Here is a 19,448-nt window from a genome sequence, read left to right on the forward strand (position 1 = left end):
AAGAGAAAGAAAACCAATGTGAATTAAGGGTTGCACCTAATTGGGTTACTTTCCTACAAATTGATGAAGATGCTTTGAGGCCAACTTGAAGAATCACTTTGGAAAGCCCAATTTACAAGACAAGAAGCATTCTTGGGCTGAGTTAATCAATTTGGATGGACTATTAATATTGGGTCGATTAGATAATAACTAAGTCCAATTTCTGTCATTTTATTTGTAATTTTTGTAGTGGTTTTTTGGCTTAATTTTCTGGTGACTTTTCATTTTCTCTTAGCCTTACTAAATGTTTTCTAGTATGCTCCAGGTCATTTTGTGGCTAGTGAAAATTTACTTTCATGTTTATTGTCATTTATTTTCATTTAGTGGCATGCAATTATAAATGCATTTGGTAAATGCATATTAGTGGGAATTTATTATAGCATTTCAAGATTAGCCTATAAATAGGGAACTCTTGTACTCTCCAAAGGCAGAATTTGAACATTGATGAAATTGAGAGTTTCTCTATTCTGAGAGTTTTTTTCTTTATTCTTGGGTTAAGAACTTGATGGTGTTGGTTCTACCAGCAAGTCGCGGTTAGGGTCATGCTCATTGTGATAACTTTGGTTCTATTGGCAGGTTGCGGTTAGGGTCAAGTTCCTTTCTTTTTATACTTGTTTTCAGGATGATCCTAAGTGTTCTCTTATCAAGAGAGACAACTTATTATAATATTCTTATGAGCCAAAGGGATACCAAATTCTTCAAGATTTTTATCAATAAAGGACCATCGCATTCAATCATAAGCCTTAGAGGGATCAACTTTAATAATAAAGTAACCACACCTTCTCTAAAGATGCCTCATACTATGCATCATCTCCTACGTGAACACCACATTCTCATGAATACTGTGAAAAGGGATAAACCCGATATGTTGGGGGGTATAATCAATGGAATGATAGACTTTAATCAATTCACAATTGCCTTAGTAAGAATTTTATACATAGTATTACACAGAGAAATAGGTTTGAACTAATTGATGAATTCTTGTTTTCCACTTTAGGAATCAAACAAATATCTTAAGGATTCACTAAAAGAGAGAAACTTCAAACAAATCCCTCCCAATCTTGTCCCAAGAGTTTTGGTAGAAGCTCGCCGGTAGCCAATGGCCCAGGAGATTTCCAAGGCTTCATATAAAGTAAAGGTATTTTAACCTCCTCCAAAGTCAACATAACATTCAATCTACCAACTTCAGAGGAATCCATCACTGGAAAAGTATATGGAGTATCAATCCACTCATGTTGATCATCTCCTTCAACAAAAAGTTTCTTGTAAAAGGAATTCATAAGCTACTTGATTTCTTCCTCACTATCCATCCACACCCTTTCATTATTCTAAAGCATGTGAGTGCAATTTCTTCTTCTTCTATTAACAACTTTGAAATGGTAATATTTAGTATTCTGATTGTAACAGCCTGTTCCTTTTGGTTTTTCTTTAAATAAATAAATAAAAATAAGAATAAAATTTAGGTCATCAGTTTCCTCGCTATATATAGGAACTTTTAACGATGAGCAGCTTTACAAAACATTTTCTGTTCCTTTTTGTCTGACGCTCAAGAATCCTAATAAAGCAACCGGAAGAGGAGCTCTAGAGTGCACCAGAAATGCCACCATTGCTATTGGAGAACACTTGAGTGACTAAATCGAGGTAATGGATGAGTTACTCACGCTTGAGGATTAAAATAAATATGTGTAGGAATCTCTAGAAGATCAATTTTGGATTATCTTGGGTTGTTTCTTTTTCTTGAAATTTAATTTTGTTTTTCCTAAATTTTTCGCTTGTTATTGTGATTGATTTTCACTCGTACAAATTTGATTACACAAGAATGGAACATAACTATGTAGATTTTGATAGTTGCATGAAAGAAACATGCATACTTGCAATTTTGCCTAAATTTGGGTTAAATAGTTTTAATTATGTCTTTAGTTAAAACCCTTTTTCAATTAGCCAAATGGCTTTGATGTGTGCCTGGTTGTTGTAGTTTTTCATTTGATATGCATATATTCATTGAATTCCGATAAGTATTCCACGTTGTTTCATGTTTTCAATTTAAACTAATATTATATTATAATATTCCTAAATATACGTAGGCTGCTGCTTCATGTTTTGATTTAAATTAATATTATATTATAATATTCCTAAATATACGTATGCATTTATATATTCATTGAATTCCGTAGTTTTTTAATGTACCTACGTATATTCCTAACATTAACGTGTATATTATCATAATATATTATTATATGTTTAGTTATTATTATTATTATTATACATGTACATTACATTATTTATATTACAAATTGATATTTAGGACATCATAGTGTTATCATAACATGATTTTGAAAATGCTTATTGTCATGGAATTGGAAAAATAATGGTTTGATTGTTATATATGTGTATGTGTATGTTGTGACCTATGAATATTGTTATAAATGTTATGAAGATGTATAAATGAACGTGAGGTGGATTAAGTGATAAATTGAGGTGTTGTATGCAATGAGTTTTGAGCTATGAACTATGTAATCACATAACTGTAAGATCCTTTAAGGACGACGAGTTAATGCGCAACGAGTTTGTGATGGGTTCCACTGTGGGGACTCGGCGAGTTTAATCACTTGAGGCGTGACGAGTTAAAATAAATTTTGAAAATAATTGAGATTTTGAAAACAATTGAGTAGTTGTGTGTATTGAATAGTTTATAGACAGAGTCTGTGTATTAAAATATTTTCTAGATTGGACCTAAATCAGGAAGGGGAGGCCTTGACAGACTTCTCAGAGTCTAGGCCTTGGGGATAAATATACTCGATTTGAGTGCTCCTTTAAGCATGTGCCGATTCCACATGGTTGGAGCATTCTCGCAAAACAAAGTGAGCCTAACTGATCTCCCTATGATTTCACTTAGTAAGAGTGACCTGACTTATTCATTGTGAGGCATGTCTTGTCATGTACTCCTAGGTGCTTGACGAGGTTTTTCACTAAAAATGATACCATATTACATGTAGGCTTGAGTATAGTGTATCTGTTGCATAATGCTTGTGTTTGACTTTCATTGAGTTAACGATTGAGGTTTTGGTGTTATTTTTTGGAGTGTGTGAACTTGAATAAGTGTGAATAATGTGTGTGATTTTGTGTAGTGAGGTTGTTTATGTAAATTCAGCTCTAAGTATTATATGTTTCACATGCTCTAGTATTCTATTATATACAAATGTGATAACTCATTTCCGGTGTGTATTTGTATTTGGGCTGAATGTCATTTTGTTTCAGGTGAACCAACATATGATGAGTTTCATGCTGGAGATGGAGAGGCTTAGCCTGTGCTAGGGAAATGCTCTAATAAATGTGACATCAAGGCATAAGGTTTCATTTCATATGTTATAATTCCATGAATAATATAGTTGTTTTATGTTTTCCATTTTTAGCTTGACTTCTTCTCATTCAGAATGAGCGGCCTTGTTTTGAGCCAAGATGATTTTATCATTTATTTGGACAAGTTCTATTATGATTTCACTAAGTGAATGTGAACCTTTTACCCTTTTGAAATATTTTTTATTTAAATGTGTTTTAAAACTTTTAATTAATTCCACATTTCTATTCCTTTTATTATTAGTACATATATGTATGGGGTATGGGTGTCACACTGATCTCCTTCGGTTAACCAAAGACCTTGGACCTTTGAAACTAACTCAATTCTTCTTGATAAACAACTTAGACTAGCTCAGTTTGTAGATCCTCTTCTAACTTCCACAAAAATAGGTTGGCATTCCCTTTATAGATCCTCCTTAGAATGCCTCCATGCGACCTATAAGATTATTCTTCTTGCCTCGAATACTTCCAAACACCTTCATTCTCCACACAACAAGATTATTCTTCAATTGAATATTATTCATGAATGGACCGTCATTTTGCCAAAAGTTCTGAAGAAGCAAAAGATAACTAGGATGAGCCATCCAAGCACATTCAAATCTAAATGGGTTTAGAAAGAGGCCCATCACCTTCTCATCTAGGGAAATTAAAATAGGATGATGATCCGAGAATTCCACCCTAGAAAGGACACAACACTAGCTTGAGGAAAAGAAAGCCTCCACCCATCATTACAAAGGGCACTATCCAATTTTTCATAAATACTATCCAACCCATGATGCTTTGGGCCTCTCCAAGTAAACCTGGGCCCAATGGCACCAAGGTCCCTATGATTATATTATCATTAACTCTATCAACAAATCTCTTACATTTTCTGTTGGAGACCAACACATCACCCTTCTTCTCTAGTAGGGACATAATGTCATTAAATATCCTGCCAAAAGCTAACTGCCTTACATATCCTTTGCTAGTTCTGAAATAGAATCCCACATCAAAGTTCTCTATGATTCATTTGGGTTGGCGTAAATCAAGGTGAAAAACCAGGGCTCTTTTCCATCATATAGAATTTTAAGATGCATAAATTGAGGGTGTTTACTTTCAACCATAACCTAAACATTTGAAGACTTCTAGACAACAAGGATTCCTCTCACCTACCCCTGCCCAACAACAAAATCAAAAGAATCATACCCTAACAAGTTGATAGTTCTAGTCAACTTGCCAGTGTTACATCTTATTTCCAAAATGGCTACAATATCAAGATGATAAACATCCACATATTGTCAATAGTATCACAGAAAGGACTTGTTAGCCGCCTTCTACAATTCTAGACAAATAAATTATGATTTTTAATTATCATAACAAACACAAAGTTAAGATTCCAACCTATCAGCTCCTTGCAAAGGAATTGTCTCCATCACAATATTCATCACCCTTATCCTTGAACTCACCCTACCCACAATAATGTTAGGAAAGTCCAAAGGAAGCTTATCCAAAGTCTCAATTCCTTGGTCAGGAGACCTAGAGGAATGACGAAGATCCTCCCTGCCTTCTTGAAAGTCCATTTTTCTATTCTTGGGATCTAATTGAGACTTCCCAATTTCTTGGACCATCGGGTAATCCTCTCCTTGATTACTAATGATAGAACCTCCCCTTGTCTTTCATATTTCCCTCTCTCCCGTGTTAAAGTATTTTGGTCCACTCTCATTGTTCTCCCAATACGATCCCTTATAGCATTCCAAATTTTGGAGTCATAACACTCAATGGGTAAGCCAAAAAACCTTACCCGTACAACAACCTTTTCTAGAGCCTCACTTGAAGGATGGAAGTTTGGCATCCACTCACGAACAACCAAATAATGGTCATATATAAGCCATGGCCCCTCAATTTGTGCCTTAATCATATCCTCTTTATGAGAGAAGTAGACTAGGAAGTAGTCATTCCCAATGTCAATCATATGCAAGATATCTTTCCTTACACATATTGACTTCAATCTAGTCTCCAAAGCCCTATGACCTATTTTTCTTTCAAGAAGCTTGATCACCACTACTGACTTCCACGACCTATTAATCCTCTGCTACTCCTTCTCAAATAGAATGAAGGCTTTTCTACCACCTTAATATCCTCCAACTCCTTATTTTCTTCTTCATCTACATTCCAATCATCATCCATATCCTCTTCAATGAGCAAGGAAAACTCTTCATCACTACCCCCTAATAGAGCATTTTTATACTCATCTCCTTTAAGCCCAACCATCTTATCTTCTATGGGTTCATGAATACCAGCATAAGAGACATGCTGAGAAGACTCCCCAAAGAAACCTTCCCCGTCCCCTTTAATTTTCTTCTTACTTCGGCCAAGCAAATCCTTCTTTTCCACCATCAAGGGTCGTGAAACCCTAGCATAGTCAGTATTTTCTCTTTCGGACATTCTAAAAACATATGTATCGATAGAGATAGGATTTTTGTTTTAGTTTGATGCTGGATAAATTAATAAGAGGTTAAAAACATAATTCATTAGAAAATATTCCATGTATATATTCCCTCAAGCTCCTTAATTAATGGCATTATAAAGCACAACTCGCCAGTTGAATTGGCAATTCCCAACCTGCTCAACTGAGCTCAAATCGCCGGTGGCACTGGCGAGACCAGTGCCACGTGTCACCCCCAGTCCGAACTCGCCAATACCTTCTACGATTTGCATGGCTTTTACGTAAAAAATGACACCATATAGAAAATAGTTTGAAAAGAGTCCTATTTGCGAAAATAGTTTGTAAAACAAACCCCTTTTGAGAAATTTGCCTCTTTTTTCAGTTGATGTCCTTAATTTTCTTCAGAGAGGAACGAAGGTACATAATTGAATAGAAGTTGAGCATTTGACTTACTGATATACAGAGACCAAATTATTCATCTAAAGAGTCACTAAATGGTAAACTAAAATAAGAAAAATTAGTATATATGTTATCTATTTTCTCTCTCTCTCTCTCACTTATGCCTAATGGAGAAGTGGATATTTTCTTTTTCTTAACTCTCCCTTTCATCAGCAGAAAAAGCTTCTAACTAATCCGGAGTTTGGCTAAAAGGTAAATAAAGCCTAACTAATAATTGTTTCCGTCAAAGATTGGACACGGGTAGAAGTGTATATTCTCAGCCATTTGTTGGAATGGAACTACCTTCCTCACTGTAAGAAGAAAACAAGTATTTGAAGATAGGGCACTTGAGGTTTTTCCAAGCAGTGTAGAAGTTCTTCCACGTACAGCAAGTCCCTCATCTTCCCTTCTTCCACAACCATCTCCACTAAATAGTTCTCAAATTTCTTGCATGCGTCTTCCACTTGAAGAGAAGCTTCCCTTTTGTCTACACTGCAAGCTATAATAAATTTTCATTTTGTTTGGTTTTTCACCAATTGATTTGGTCGTATCCATCTTTTGAACTGCTTCAGATGCTGCCTTGTCCAAACCTAACCTTTGCAACTCATCTGAAAAATCATCTGAATCTGTTATGCTGATTATTTATTGGTTATGGTGATTGGTGAGTATCAGGAAATGAACCATTTATCACATTTCCTTATACTCCAGGAAGGCTTTATTGATGACATCTCCTACACGAGCATAATATTGCTTACACATTCCAAAAGCAACCGTGTGAAAACTATTAACGATTTTTTTTTAAACTAAAAAAAAATTAAAAGACTAAAGTAAAAAAAACCCATTATTTAATAGGGGTGAAGGGCTTATTTAAGCCATATAAAACTAAAAAACACTTGTAAAAATATTATTTTATTTTATTCTCATATTTATAAGAAAGGTAGGTAATTCTTGTGCAAATCTGCTAATTTTAGTGTTTTTACTAGCAATTCTTACACTTGGTGGAACTATTCCCCTCTTTTGTTAAGAAAGAGTTCCTAAAAAATAGACTAAACATCCCTAATTACAGGTCTTGCTGACTTTGTTGTTGGGTCTTGGCCCAGCTAGTCCCCACTCAACTTGTGTTCTCTTCTTTTTGCTTATTTTTAATCCCATTGTTGAGGGGTGTTATTGTGTGCCATTTTGGGATGGATGCCAACCTAGTTGGGGGTTTCCTTAGTTGTATCAAGCTTCACTCTCTTATTTTATATGAAAAAGAAAAGTTCATGAATTTAGTATATGTTTGATTTCATATGGAGAATTAATTTTAAGTTTTCTTTTTACTTTATTTTAGATAATTTTTTACATATTTTAGAATTGATTAAGTATAAATTTTTTTTTTAGAATTGATTAAGTATAAAATTGATTTTAAGTTGATATGATTCTAAATAATTATTAAGTTAAAAAAATAAATTATACTGTATAAATTTTACCTTTAAATTGACTTTATAATAAAAAAACATTTCAACATGAATAAAGTCACTTTAAAATCAATTTATCCAAAATTCTCCAATTAATTTTGCTTCGAATTTCTTGTCACAGTCTCTGCTTCGCTGCAAACAGTGATTCACTGAGCATTGAGTAGTAGTGATTGGAAAGATGAACCAGAACCCGCAATCAAGTGATGGAAGGAACGATGACGATTCTGCTCTCTCTGATTTCCTCGCTTCCTTAATGGATTATACTCCCACTGTATGTAACCTACTTTCCCTTCATCTTCCTTTATTTTTATTTTATCTCGCTTTTCTTCTTCCCTATGTTACAATATTTAATCAACCCCCTTTGTTCATTTAGATACCCGATGAATTGGTGGAGCATTACTTGGCCAAGAGCGGTTTTCAATGTCCCGATGTTCGATTGTGGGTACTTCTTTTCTTTATTATTCACTATAAATCAGTTCTTTTATTTTTTATTTTTTATTTTCGTACCATTGTTTTTCTGTTTCATAATTGTTATTAGCTCCTTCAGAAAATTGGAACACTGGAATTGAATTTTGTGCAAGGTTTCTTGTGATGAAACAAATTATTAATTGCTATGGTTCTCTCCTGCCCTTTCTTGGGTTCAATGGTTCGAATGATGCTTACTAATGAATTTGTTTCCCATCTTTCTCTGCCCTAATTTTAACATTTAAGAGAGAGAGAGAGATGGGTTAAGGGTGTGTAGGAAACCTCTTAAGACCGACCAAGATTGGTTAATTACTTTTTTGCATCTTGCTGGAGTTTGGACTGTTGGCTAATGAATGTAAAATTAACCCTTTTGTGGCAGTTTTTGACTGAGCTATATAGTATTTGTTTTCAACTAATTTGCTCCCTCTCTCTCTCTCTGTGGTAAGTCTTTGTCTGTTTTGAGTTTTTGGCTGTTAATGTGGTTATCATGCTAAACGATGTAAATAAAAGGGAGATAAACTGAAAGTCCATGTATTTGCAAAAAGTTGAGTGCTAGTGCAATACGATATTATGATAAGTTTGTTGGATATCTTTACATATTTGATGTATAAAAATTAAAGGCAGAAAACTGATCTTTGCATGGAAATAAAGAACCACAGTTCTTTGAACCCATCACAGCCTTGTGTACCTCTGGCCTTTTAGCCTGCAATCTGAGAGTTTTTAAGTTGTTTAGAGATATATGAGACGCATTATCTAAAACATATAAAAATATAAGAGATTAACAGTTTATATTTCATTTACGCTTTCTGTGCAAAACATTGACTCTTGCCTTTATTTTTTTAATGTATCTTACTCTTTATGTGGGATCATTTAACATGGTACAGTCATTATATTGGGAATGAGCGCTGACTGTTAAAGCAATTTAAGTCAGAGAGTGATAAACTTCGTACCCCATTGTCCAGAAGCTCTTCGCTATGCGAAGGTATGGGGGAGGGATGTTGTACGCAGCCTTACCCTTGCATATGCAAAGAGGCTGTTTTCGGATTCGAACCCATGACCAACAAGTCACCAAGGCACAACTTTACCGCTGCACCAGATGAAATATGCAAATTGTGTTGCTCTGATTTTCTAGCTATTTTTTTTTTCTTTCCACTCTTACTGAGGTTTATTTGGATTTCTTGCTGTTTATTGTTGTTTTGAACTTCTAATAACATTGAAAATAAGTGCTTGTTCATTGGGATTCAACACTTCTTCCATTTTGGTTGACTATTGTTGACTGATTTATTTCTACATTAAGTTTGATTCTTAGCCCCTGCATGTCTTGTTCATATATTGTGTGCTTGACTTGAAATGCTCATAACTATTTCAGGACTAGGTTGGTAGCTGTTGCCACTCAGAAGTTTGTAGCTGAAGTTGCAGGAGATGCACTTCAGTATGTTCATTCTACCTATGTTTTTTTATTGGATCTTCACCTTCTATCTTTTATTTGGTTTTATTTGATTTATATTTAACCTTGAATCACTGCATCACAGCTAACTGTTTGTGTGCATAGTAAATTTGGGCGCTATTCTTCTGTTGAAATTTGTTTCTGGTTTCCTAAAATGTATTGAACATTTGGCAAAAGTTAGTTCATGCATGTGAGCAAAGGTGAGAAGTGTCTGATGGAAATTTTTTTCTTTAATGAGTGCATGTCTAAGGCATTATGTAGGAAATGCACATACATGAGTGCATTACTATTTCTTTTTTGGCTAAGTCATAAGTGCATTATTATTAGTCATTCAGTTGCCCTGTCTTTCTTTTACGTGTCCATGCTGGCGTGATGAGTTGACTAGATGCTAACTGTAGGCACTGCAAAGCAAGACAAGCAACAATTCCAAAAGACAAAAGAGACAAGCAGCAGAAGGTTTTGATTGCTTTTAACTGGTTTTGTCTTTACAATCATTCTGTGTAGAGTACTTACATTTTTTCCATCTATAACAGGATAAGCGCCTTGTTTTGACAATGGAAGACCTTTCAAAGGCATTGCGTGAGGTAAGAATAGTTCTCTATTTCAAAGGCATTGCGTAGGAGTCATTGCAAATTTGCAATCGATTATTGTATTATAGATGTTTACCCTTACTAGGTAATATCCACTCTTCTCCTGGCTATATATATTCACTCCGACACACCAGCCATCTTTAAGCCTTTGCTTTGTTAGCTTACCTAGCTATTGCATACAGTCGGTACCCCTGGTCTTTGGGTCTTAGCATCAGCAATTCCACTCTCTTCAAGCCTATTGCTCATCTTTTCTTAGTATGCTGCTCTGTTGCAAGTTTATAGAAAAAGATGGTGATTGTGGCTAATATTCACTAGGCCCAGTGTGACATCCTCTACCCCGACATACATATCTATATAATATCATGCATGAAAATTCAAAATTAATTAAAATGATTTTATTCAATAAACATAAAGGAGTTCACGTGGGTAAAGGATCACATTCGCTTTACTATTACTAAATAAAACTTATTAAAAACATATATCATTCATGATAAGGCCTTCAAAGGTTACAAAACAAATCTTGTTAAACAGTGAAATAAAATAAAGTAAAATAACATCATGCAATTGAATGTCACATCCTATCAAAATATTGTGTCCCAGCATCCTCTAGCATGAGATTCTTTAAAGTCCTCCACCTAATCATCCGCTCTCACGAACACAAGGTTCGACATCATTACAAGATCCAAATACAAACAACACACAGGAAATGAGTTATTACATTTCTAATTAAAATACAGATAAATAAAGACATAATCAATATAAATTATAGAAGTATTTATAACATAACTCAACTTAATACAATTCACATTACTTCACCACTTTATCATTTAAAATTCATTTTTTAATCACTAATCACGTTACACATGAATCACACACTTGAGTTAAGACGTAACAACACTCATCAATTTCATAATAAACAATTCACAGACGTTATGTAACAATTATACTAAGACTCAAGTCTATATGTAATGTGGTACCATGTCAGTGAAAAACCAGGGCGCTTAGGAGTGCATAACAAGGCACGTCATACAATGGGTATGTCAGGTCATTTTCACTAAGTAAAATCATAAGGTAACCAATTAGGGTCATTCTGTTTTGCAAGAATACTCCAATCATATGGGATCAACATAAACTTAAAGAAGCGCTCAAATCGAGCATATTTACTCCCAAGGTCTAGACTCCAAAGAATCCGTTAGGGTCTCACCTTCTCGATTCAAATCCAACCTCTAAAACAACTTTTGCATGTAGACACTGCTCATAAATTATACAATATCCACAACCTCACACTTATTTTCAAACACATTTAACGTAATGCGCTACAATTTAATACCTCAGGTTCCTAACTTAGAACCCTACACTTTCCTTTTAACACCTTGTGCATTGCGCTACAATTTAACACCTCAGGTTCCTAATTTGGAATCCTACACTTTCCTTTTAACATCTCGCGCATAAATATTTTTTCTCAAGGTAAACACCAATTGGACTATTGTATAATTCACAACTCATAACACAAATAATATCACTTCAAGTATTAACAACACACTTATTCACAATCAAATTTCATGTTCATAATTTTAACATATCACATTACAATTCACTATCACATGTTTACGTGTATCTCACAAATCAACGCATGTTCAATTTATTCATTACACATAATTTCATGATCCCAATATAATAATTTATCACGCTAATCTAGTAAATCTTGTCCAAAATACAAACAAATTATATGAAAACACTTCTCATAGCATGTGAAGTAAAACCCCTCAAACAATTTCACATAATCATATCGGAAGAATTACAATATAATAAATATCCCAAAATAAACCTCAATTTGATCCTTTAATGATTTTTACATATCTTTATGCTAATTCCAATTGCGATAAACTCATTCCTTACCTTTAAGCGGAGTCACGTGTGTAGTTCGACAATAATAATTGCATCTCTAGCGGTTTCCTAAGATTTCTCTCTCAAGTTTTTCTTCTGGTTGCTCTGTTAGGGTTTTCAAACATTAGAGAGAAGGAGAAGGGATTGAAACTCCATTCCACTGTCCACGTGTGAGGGAAATTTCTCTCACCACAAACATAATTTCCCAAATTCCAACGGTGGGGATGTGAGAAAATGTGTTCCGGACCTGGTGTCCAAATTTCACGACGATTTAACGTTTAACGAGTTTAGATCGTAGTTTTATTGGGATAGATTTGGGTGTATACGGAAAAAATAAAGAGCTATGTGTGAGGGACATTCCCCTCGTCACATACATTATTTCAAAAATCCCAACCGTGGGTATGCACGAAAATAAGTTCTGAACTTGGTGTTCAAGACGATCTAGCGGTTAATGAGTTTTGGATCGTAGTTTTTCTGAGACAAATTTGAGTGTATGCAGGAAAAAGAGAGAATTTTGGGAGAGGAAGATAGAAAAATGAAATTGAGAGGAAGAGAAAGCGTATAGACATATCGTCAATGTGAAAACTGACCTAGTATGTCTCTATTTATAATTAGGGTACGCAAGGTCTATTATTTATTCTATTTTTCTTTATTTTATCATTTTATAAAAAAAATTCTATTTTACTCCCTATCAAATGAATAAATAAAATATATTTTTTTAAGAACATGTATTTATTTTATTTACCTTAAAATTATTATTTTAATTAATAAAATTATTTCTCCTTATTTAATTATAAAAATCTTATTATTTTTCTAAAATTCTTTATTTTTAAATGAAATCTTTTTTAATTTATTTTACGAAAAATAGGATAGGATGCTACATGGAGTGGGCAGAGGGCCTTAACAAAGTTATGACAATGTTATGGTGTTAATTGAGCTCTAGGATTAGAGCAAATTGTGCTGATATGTAAATATTACTTTACATTTAGTCCACTTATTATCTTTTATGAACAGTATGGCGTGAATTTAAGGCATCAAGAATATTTTGCTGATAGTCCTTCTACCGGAATGGATCCTGCTACTCGTGAAGAATGAGTCCTTGTTTGTGTGTTCAGGCTTCTAAAATGTCGTGTTTAGTAAGTATTTCTATATACAAATTCTGAATTGAATGTATTCTATTGATATGTTGCTAGTTCTCTAGTTTTATGCACTGTATCTGAAGTCATAGCACAGCATGCCCATTTTATGTAGTTGGATACACATCATATTACTGGCTTCAATTTGTGTTTCATTCCATGTTTTTAACTGGTTAATTACCAAATATGTTTTGTAGGAGCATAGTTAATGGAACAATTTTCAGGATATGATGCTCAAACTATAACAACCTCTTCCTCGAATCTGCCAAAGCAATGCAATTGTTCACCACTAACATTAATGGTGCTTGTAGAAATTCGTGAATCTGATTATCAGCAATGAACTCATCTTATGTTTCTCTGTTTTTTTTTTTTTTTAAATGCCCCCCGTTTGTATCAGCAATGAATTTTCACTTAGTATGGGATTTGACATAATGCATTGTAGAAGTCATAAAGGTTATTATGTCCATCCGTTTTCAATTAATCTTTTTTTTCTCTCAGGAAAACAGAGACACTAACAGTAGTATATCGTGACTTCATTTGTAAAACAACTTGCGTTTAGTCTGCATCATTGTTCTCCTATTTTATGTTAGCAATATTTGATGTTTCAATGTTTGTGCAGCCTTCATTCTCCTTCCACTATTTGGTTAATAACCCACGGCTGCCAGTAGGCATTGGCGGACTTTCATGTGACTGTCATATGTTATTTCAAAATATTATTAACTAGTATCTTAGTAAGTGAAATTTATAGGATAAATGTTTTTTTATCAATTAACATTAAAATTTATAAATAAATAAACTATATTATGATTAAATATTTTGAACAAATAAATTATATTATGCATTTATCAGAATAATTTGTAATTTATATTGTCATAAAGATTATTTTTAATTATTGATGTGTAAATAAAATATTGAAATTCAATCTATAAATAAAGATGAAAAGGGTAGATTAAAAGAGATAAGCGGATAAGAAAATCAACTTTATGGATAAACAAATGATGGTTTGAGAATAAAATTTGGGTTAATTGTCAAATGCATGCTGGATATTTTCTGCATGTCTTTCAAATTAAGAGTTTCAAGTTTGCTTCTTGGTAAAGTATCATTCATGTTTATAATAACAGAGCACAGAGAGTTAGCAATATCATGTAACCACTTGGGATGTTAGATCTTAGTTTCCGGGATAGTTATAGAATATGTGAAGAATTCCAAAGGAGAAAAACATTCATATCATGCATTCATGAACTTTAAAGCCAAACCATCCCAACTTTTATTTAGATATCTAATATAAAGGAAATGAATGGCAAAAAATTGTAACTTGTAACACCATCATGTCATATAAAACTGCCGCGAATAATACCAAAATCACAATAATTCCAACAGAGATATGACACAAAACAACTGAATACAAGTTCATCATCAAATTAAGAGTACACAAACAAAGATAAAAGTCATGAACAACATTTGATTTCACTTTTGACCTTAATTTCTAGGCATCAATCCATTACCATAACAACTTGTCCAACGATACTATCAAATTATGGTGAAGTCCTCCTCCTCTTGGTCGTGGGAAGAAGTTGTTCCATGCTTTCTTAATTTTCTGTATTAGAACCTCCAACTCCATTTCCAATTGCTCTAGACTGTGACTCATTATCCGAGATTTGAGTAATGATTTCCAATTCAAATATTTCCTTGCTACTACTACCAAACAGCTTCAACCCCAATTCTGAGGGATACACTGGGAAGACCCCACACCCTCTTATGCTTTCTTGATCGGGTTCATGTCTAAACCGGTGACAGCAATCAAATTCAAATTTAAATTCTATGTTGCTGAAAAAATCACATATTTTAACATATGAAAACAGCACATGATCAGAAATTAAATTTGTGCAAGGTATGGAGTTCCTGTCCCTTGGAGAGAATGATGCAATAAATGAAACCACAAAAGTTTGGCAGTGGGAGATAAGGAACTGTTATTGAACTCTCTTCTGTGCGAAACCAACACTCATCAGTGGCATGGTCTCCCGAGAAGATGAAATACCCACTGTCATAATCCTCGCCATCAGGTAAGTTGTGCAGGTGGCTCTGTAACATGTGTTGTAACACTAGCCGTTGAGTGAAGTCTGTCTCCAAAGAAGTGCAGTTAAAGGCCCTCATTTCTTTCAGGGATGATGGAAGCTCTGGCAGAGACATAAGTTTCCTACAACCATCTAACCAAAGCCTTTCCAACATTGAAAGGTTTTTTTATGCTTGTAGGAAAGCTCTCAACATTTGTTCCATCAAGGTCTAACATTTGTAAAGACGATAAATTGGCAATCTTGTGAGGGAGTGCTTGTAAGAATGACAGACTCAGTTCAGTGTTAAGATTGTTACAACCCTTAGAGAAACAAAACGAAGTTCCTTATTGTGCCAAATTGAGGTTGGCAATGCACATCTAGCTGTGTCTTCTAAATCCAAGACCATCATTTCCTCTGATATCACTGAGAATTCCTTGAGAGATAAACTACCATTAAGATCAAGTTCACAGAGAGATTTTGAATGAACATGAAGGCTTTCAATCTTTTTACAGCCACTTAAATAAAAATATTTAAGCTTGGGGAGAAATAACATAGATGGAGGCAGCTGACTCAAGCTTTCACAATAACGAAGAGAAACACTTTCAAGTTTTTCTGTCTTAGATAAGTCTGGATCTCAATCAGGTCTTGGGAGTCCCAAAGGCCAATTCTCTTCAAAACAAGATTCTCTAATAAAAACAATGCGTGAAATTGTTCAGAAATTGTTAAGTTCAAAATCATGAGCCTTAACTAAAAGAGAAACTTAAGCATACATAGAAGCACATCATCCTAGGCACGGCTCTTGTGAATATACTTTAAATTTGTTTTTACTCCAGTGCCCTCTATGGATTTTAAGAAATCTCACGTTAGTTATCTTTGCAAGGGAATCAGAGCTCAAACCTAGATCCCTGGTTAATGTATCCAAATCTAAAATTATGCCTTCAACAACATCAGTTCCCTGACAAACAAAATTTAGAATAATAGTTAGTAGGACTATCATACTAGCCACGTTATAAAAAAATACATGCATTAAGAGAAAGAAATAATTGAATATTCCACTTACCATTTCATTTTTCAATACATCATACACTTCCTCAGGTTTCCATAATCAACTTCGTCTTCCAGGATCTTTGATAGATTCTTGACGAACAATTTCCTGATCCATTGCTTGTATCAAGTCATGCATTTCTATCTTATTGCAACCTGAAATTGTTATGAGAGATTTATCTAAAAGGACTTCTATCCCAGATGCTGCAAAGAAATTGCAAGCTTCCAGTATACTTGCTACCCATTCTCTTCCTTTTCCTTTAAAGAAGCATGCAATGTCTAAAAAGATGCCCTGTTGAGAGCTATCTAAGCCATCATAACTTAATTTTAATGTGACATTAATTTATTTTCGTACTAGGAATCATTTGAAGTTTTCTCAATTCACTTTCCCATATGTCTTTACTTCTTATACGAAGACTTGCACCCAGAGCTTTTAAAGCTAAAGGAATACCTTCGCAATAGGAAATTACACTTCTTGATAGATCTTCATACCCATGTTTAGGTTGTTTTTCTCTAAAAACAGTCAAACGAAAAAGTTGAAGACTATGATCAAAACTCAATTCTTTGGTATTATATATTTGATCAACTTGGGTCAATATTTGCTTATTTCTAGTTGTAACAATAACTCTACTTCCTGGTCCCAAGAAATCATAATCTTCAATTAGATATTCTAATTGCTGAGGTAGCCACTTCATCCAACACAACTAAAACTTTTTTACATCCAAGCCTATTCATGACAAAATGGGGTACAAAAAATGTGCATCAAAACAACAATTTTTATTATCTAACAACTTGGAAAAAGTTCATTGCGTAAAGCTTCCAGGCCACACTTGTCTGATTTTTCCCTTACATTTGTGAGGAAGCAACCACCTTCGAACTCATGAGACAGTTTGACATATAGAGCAGTAGCAAGGGTGGTCTTGCCTATGCCTCCCATGCCTCATATTCCAAGGGTTCTAACTTCACTTAACCTAATTTTTAGAAATGATTCAATTGTTCATAATTGTACTCAATTCCAACCAGTCCTTTAAGTTGGCTAGGATATCTAGGAGTCAATTTTCGCAAGACGTCTCCAACAATGTCCTTAAGGAGTTCAGATTCGGTCCTAGCATATGACAAAGGGTAACAAATGAGATAAATAATGTGTTGTATGTCTAATAAACTCAATTTTTTTTTTAAAAAACTATCAATTATTACATAATCAAGGACCAATGTGGTAGTGTAATAGAGAAAAACAAAAAAAAAAGTAATTGGGTAATAAAAATCCAATGACCCGTAAAAGATAATCAATGCCTCTGTTTTCTCTATACAGTGAACTTATTAAGCAAAATACTATGAAAGTGGTTATACTACGAAAGTATACTCACATGCATGTAAGTTAGCAAGTAAACATACAGGGAATGTAATGGATACTGATAGAATACTATTTTTTAAAAGTCAGGGTGTAATGAATATGCGATTATGTATCATACGATTGGTGTCATAATTGTATCACATGATTTGTGTCAAAAACTCAAAATTTATCATTCTTATCTTTTTGTTGGATTTAGAAACAAATTTGGTCAACTCAATTTAAAACAATACTAGTACATTATCTTTCTCAATTTTTTCTTCCAAGAAAACTATTCAGGCTTAATTTTATTTACCTATTTCGAGAATCCCATCCTGCTAAATTGGTTACTTCAGTCAGAGCAGCTTTTCCATTTGTTGCACCTAGGTTCTTCCTCATGTTTTGAAAAGGCTTGCTCATAACTCCCATTTTGCTTCCTCACATGGGATGGATCTATATTGTAGAAAGCCGGTATGACAATTTGTGCTTGCTTTTTCTTGCATTCCTGAATCTTGCTAAGTTCAACCAAGCACCACTTTGAGGAAGCATAGTTCTCTGAGAAGATGACAACTGATGCATGAGAATCTTTGATGGCCTTAACGATTGCTGGAGAGATTTCATCTCCCTTTTCAAGCTGGTAGTCCATATAGGTTTCAATTTTCTTTTGCATCAAAGCTTCATAAAGATGGCTTGTGAAGTTCTTACGGGTGTCCTCACATCGAAAGCTTAGAAAAACACCATATTTTCTAGAAGAGTTAGAGGAAGAAGCAAAATCACTAAAGATTTGCTGCTCAGCCATTATGAATTTCAAGTGTTGCACCATATCTTTTGCCTTGACTAGTAGCTTGCTTTTGACTTGGGATAGCTGATAGTCCATTTGAACGTATCAGAAGTTCAATAAAAAAAATTAGATATAAAAAAGCCTAATAACATGAACAATGAATCAAAACTTCAAATTACACTAAAGCAGTGTAGATCGAAACCTAAAGTCCTTAACTTCAAATTCAGATCAATATTTCTTCGACATTTTATCAAACAGATGACTGTCTAATACCTACCATTGATTGAAAATATGCAGTATGTTCGTGAGTCATGACACTGCAGCTGTTCAATGGCCATATGTTTAGAAAATACTCTCAACTTTAAATACAAAGTAGTATCAATTAACAGAACATAACATTAATTTAACAGCTGAATCTTTTGTTTCAACTTCTTTACAGAGCAAATGGTGCTTGTTTTTCATCTGTATGCTAGAAAACAAGGACTACTAAAACAGAGGAAGCAAGTAGAAATCGGTCCAATTTGTAATAAAGCTTTATATTGATTGGCCTGAAAATAAAACCTGAAATTTGTGTTAATTGAGAGTTATAATGTGTGTTTGCTTTCCATCAAACCAAACAAGGTTGAAGTCTAGCATGCATGGTTCAACTTCTATTATTAATAGTAGATGCTATTTAGAACATTAACTAAGCCTTAAACAACTTTAGATCCTGAGAAAAATGTTGACGGTAACATTCCATTTTTCATAAAATAATTTAAAAATAATTGTTATCTATAAATAAATAGAGTTTTAAAAAAATAATCATGTTTTTATAAAGAAATAAATAATGAGAAATAATGGTTTGAAAAAAAAAAGATATTTGATTTATTAATTTGATAGGAAATAAAATATAATTTCTTTTTTATAAAATATTAAAAATAAATAAATAGAGTAATAATAAGTTGTGTGTAACCTAAGTATAAATAGCGATGTTAGGTCAGTTTTAGACTGACGATGTC

At 33.8% G+C, this 19,448-nt stretch overlaps 3 protein-coding genes across 4 annotated transcripts; 1 reads left to right on the forward strand and 2 right to left on the reverse strand.

Moving 5' to 3' along the window:
* The first annotated feature begins 7,428 nt into the window (after positions 1 to 7,428).
* On the forward strand, positions 7,429 to 13,849 carry LOC114374304 (transcription initiation factor TFIID subunit 10-like). Of its 2 annotated transcripts, XM_028331936.1 has the most exons (8): positions 7,429 to 7,477; positions 7,838 to 7,987; positions 8,090 to 8,154; positions 9,551 to 9,613; positions 10,027 to 10,084; positions 10,162 to 10,212; positions 13,120 to 13,241; positions 13,439 to 13,849. In XM_028331936.1, the coding sequence occupies exons 2-7, from the start codon at positions 7,895 to 7,897 to the stop codon at positions 13,198 to 13,200; spliced, it is 411 nt and encodes a 136-aa protein (XP_028187737.1). In that variant the 5' UTR covers positions 7,429 to 7,477; positions 7,838 to 7,894; the 3' UTR covers positions 13,201 to 13,241; positions 13,439 to 13,849. The 2 variants fall into 2 exon arrangements, with proteins under 2 accessions (XP_028187737.1, XP_028187736.1); XM_028331935.1 differs by lacking the exon at positions 7,429 to 7,477 and having other exon boundaries at positions 7,793 to 7,987.
* A 1,738-nt stretch (positions 13,850 to 15,587) lies between these two features.
* Positions 15,588 to 17,276, reverse strand: LOC114373035. The gene is made up of 3 exons (XM_028330589.1): positions 17,190 to 17,276; positions 16,158 to 16,250; positions 15,588 to 15,728 (listed from the first exon to the last, which is right to left on the reverse strand). The coding sequence occupies exons 1-3, from the start codon at positions 17,274 to 17,276 to the stop codon at positions 15,588 to 15,590; spliced, it is 321 nt and encodes a 106-aa protein (XP_028186390.1).
* A 745-nt stretch (positions 17,277 to 18,021) lies between these two features.
* Positions 18,022 to 18,546, reverse strand: LOC114373036 (TMV resistance protein N-like). The gene has a single exon (XM_028330590.1). The coding sequence runs from the start codon at positions 18,544 to 18,546 to the stop codon at positions 18,022 to 18,024; it is 525 nt and encodes a 174-aa protein (XP_028186391.1).
* Positions 18,547 to 19,448: the final 902 nt, after the last annotated feature.

Source organism: Glycine soja, chromosome 11 (assembly GCF_004193775.1).
Source record: "Glycine soja cultivar W05 chromosome 11, ASM419377v2, whole genome shotgun sequence".
Classification (NCBI taxonomy): Eukaryota; Viridiplantae; Streptophyta; class Magnoliopsida; order Fabales; family Fabaceae; genus Glycine; species Glycine soja.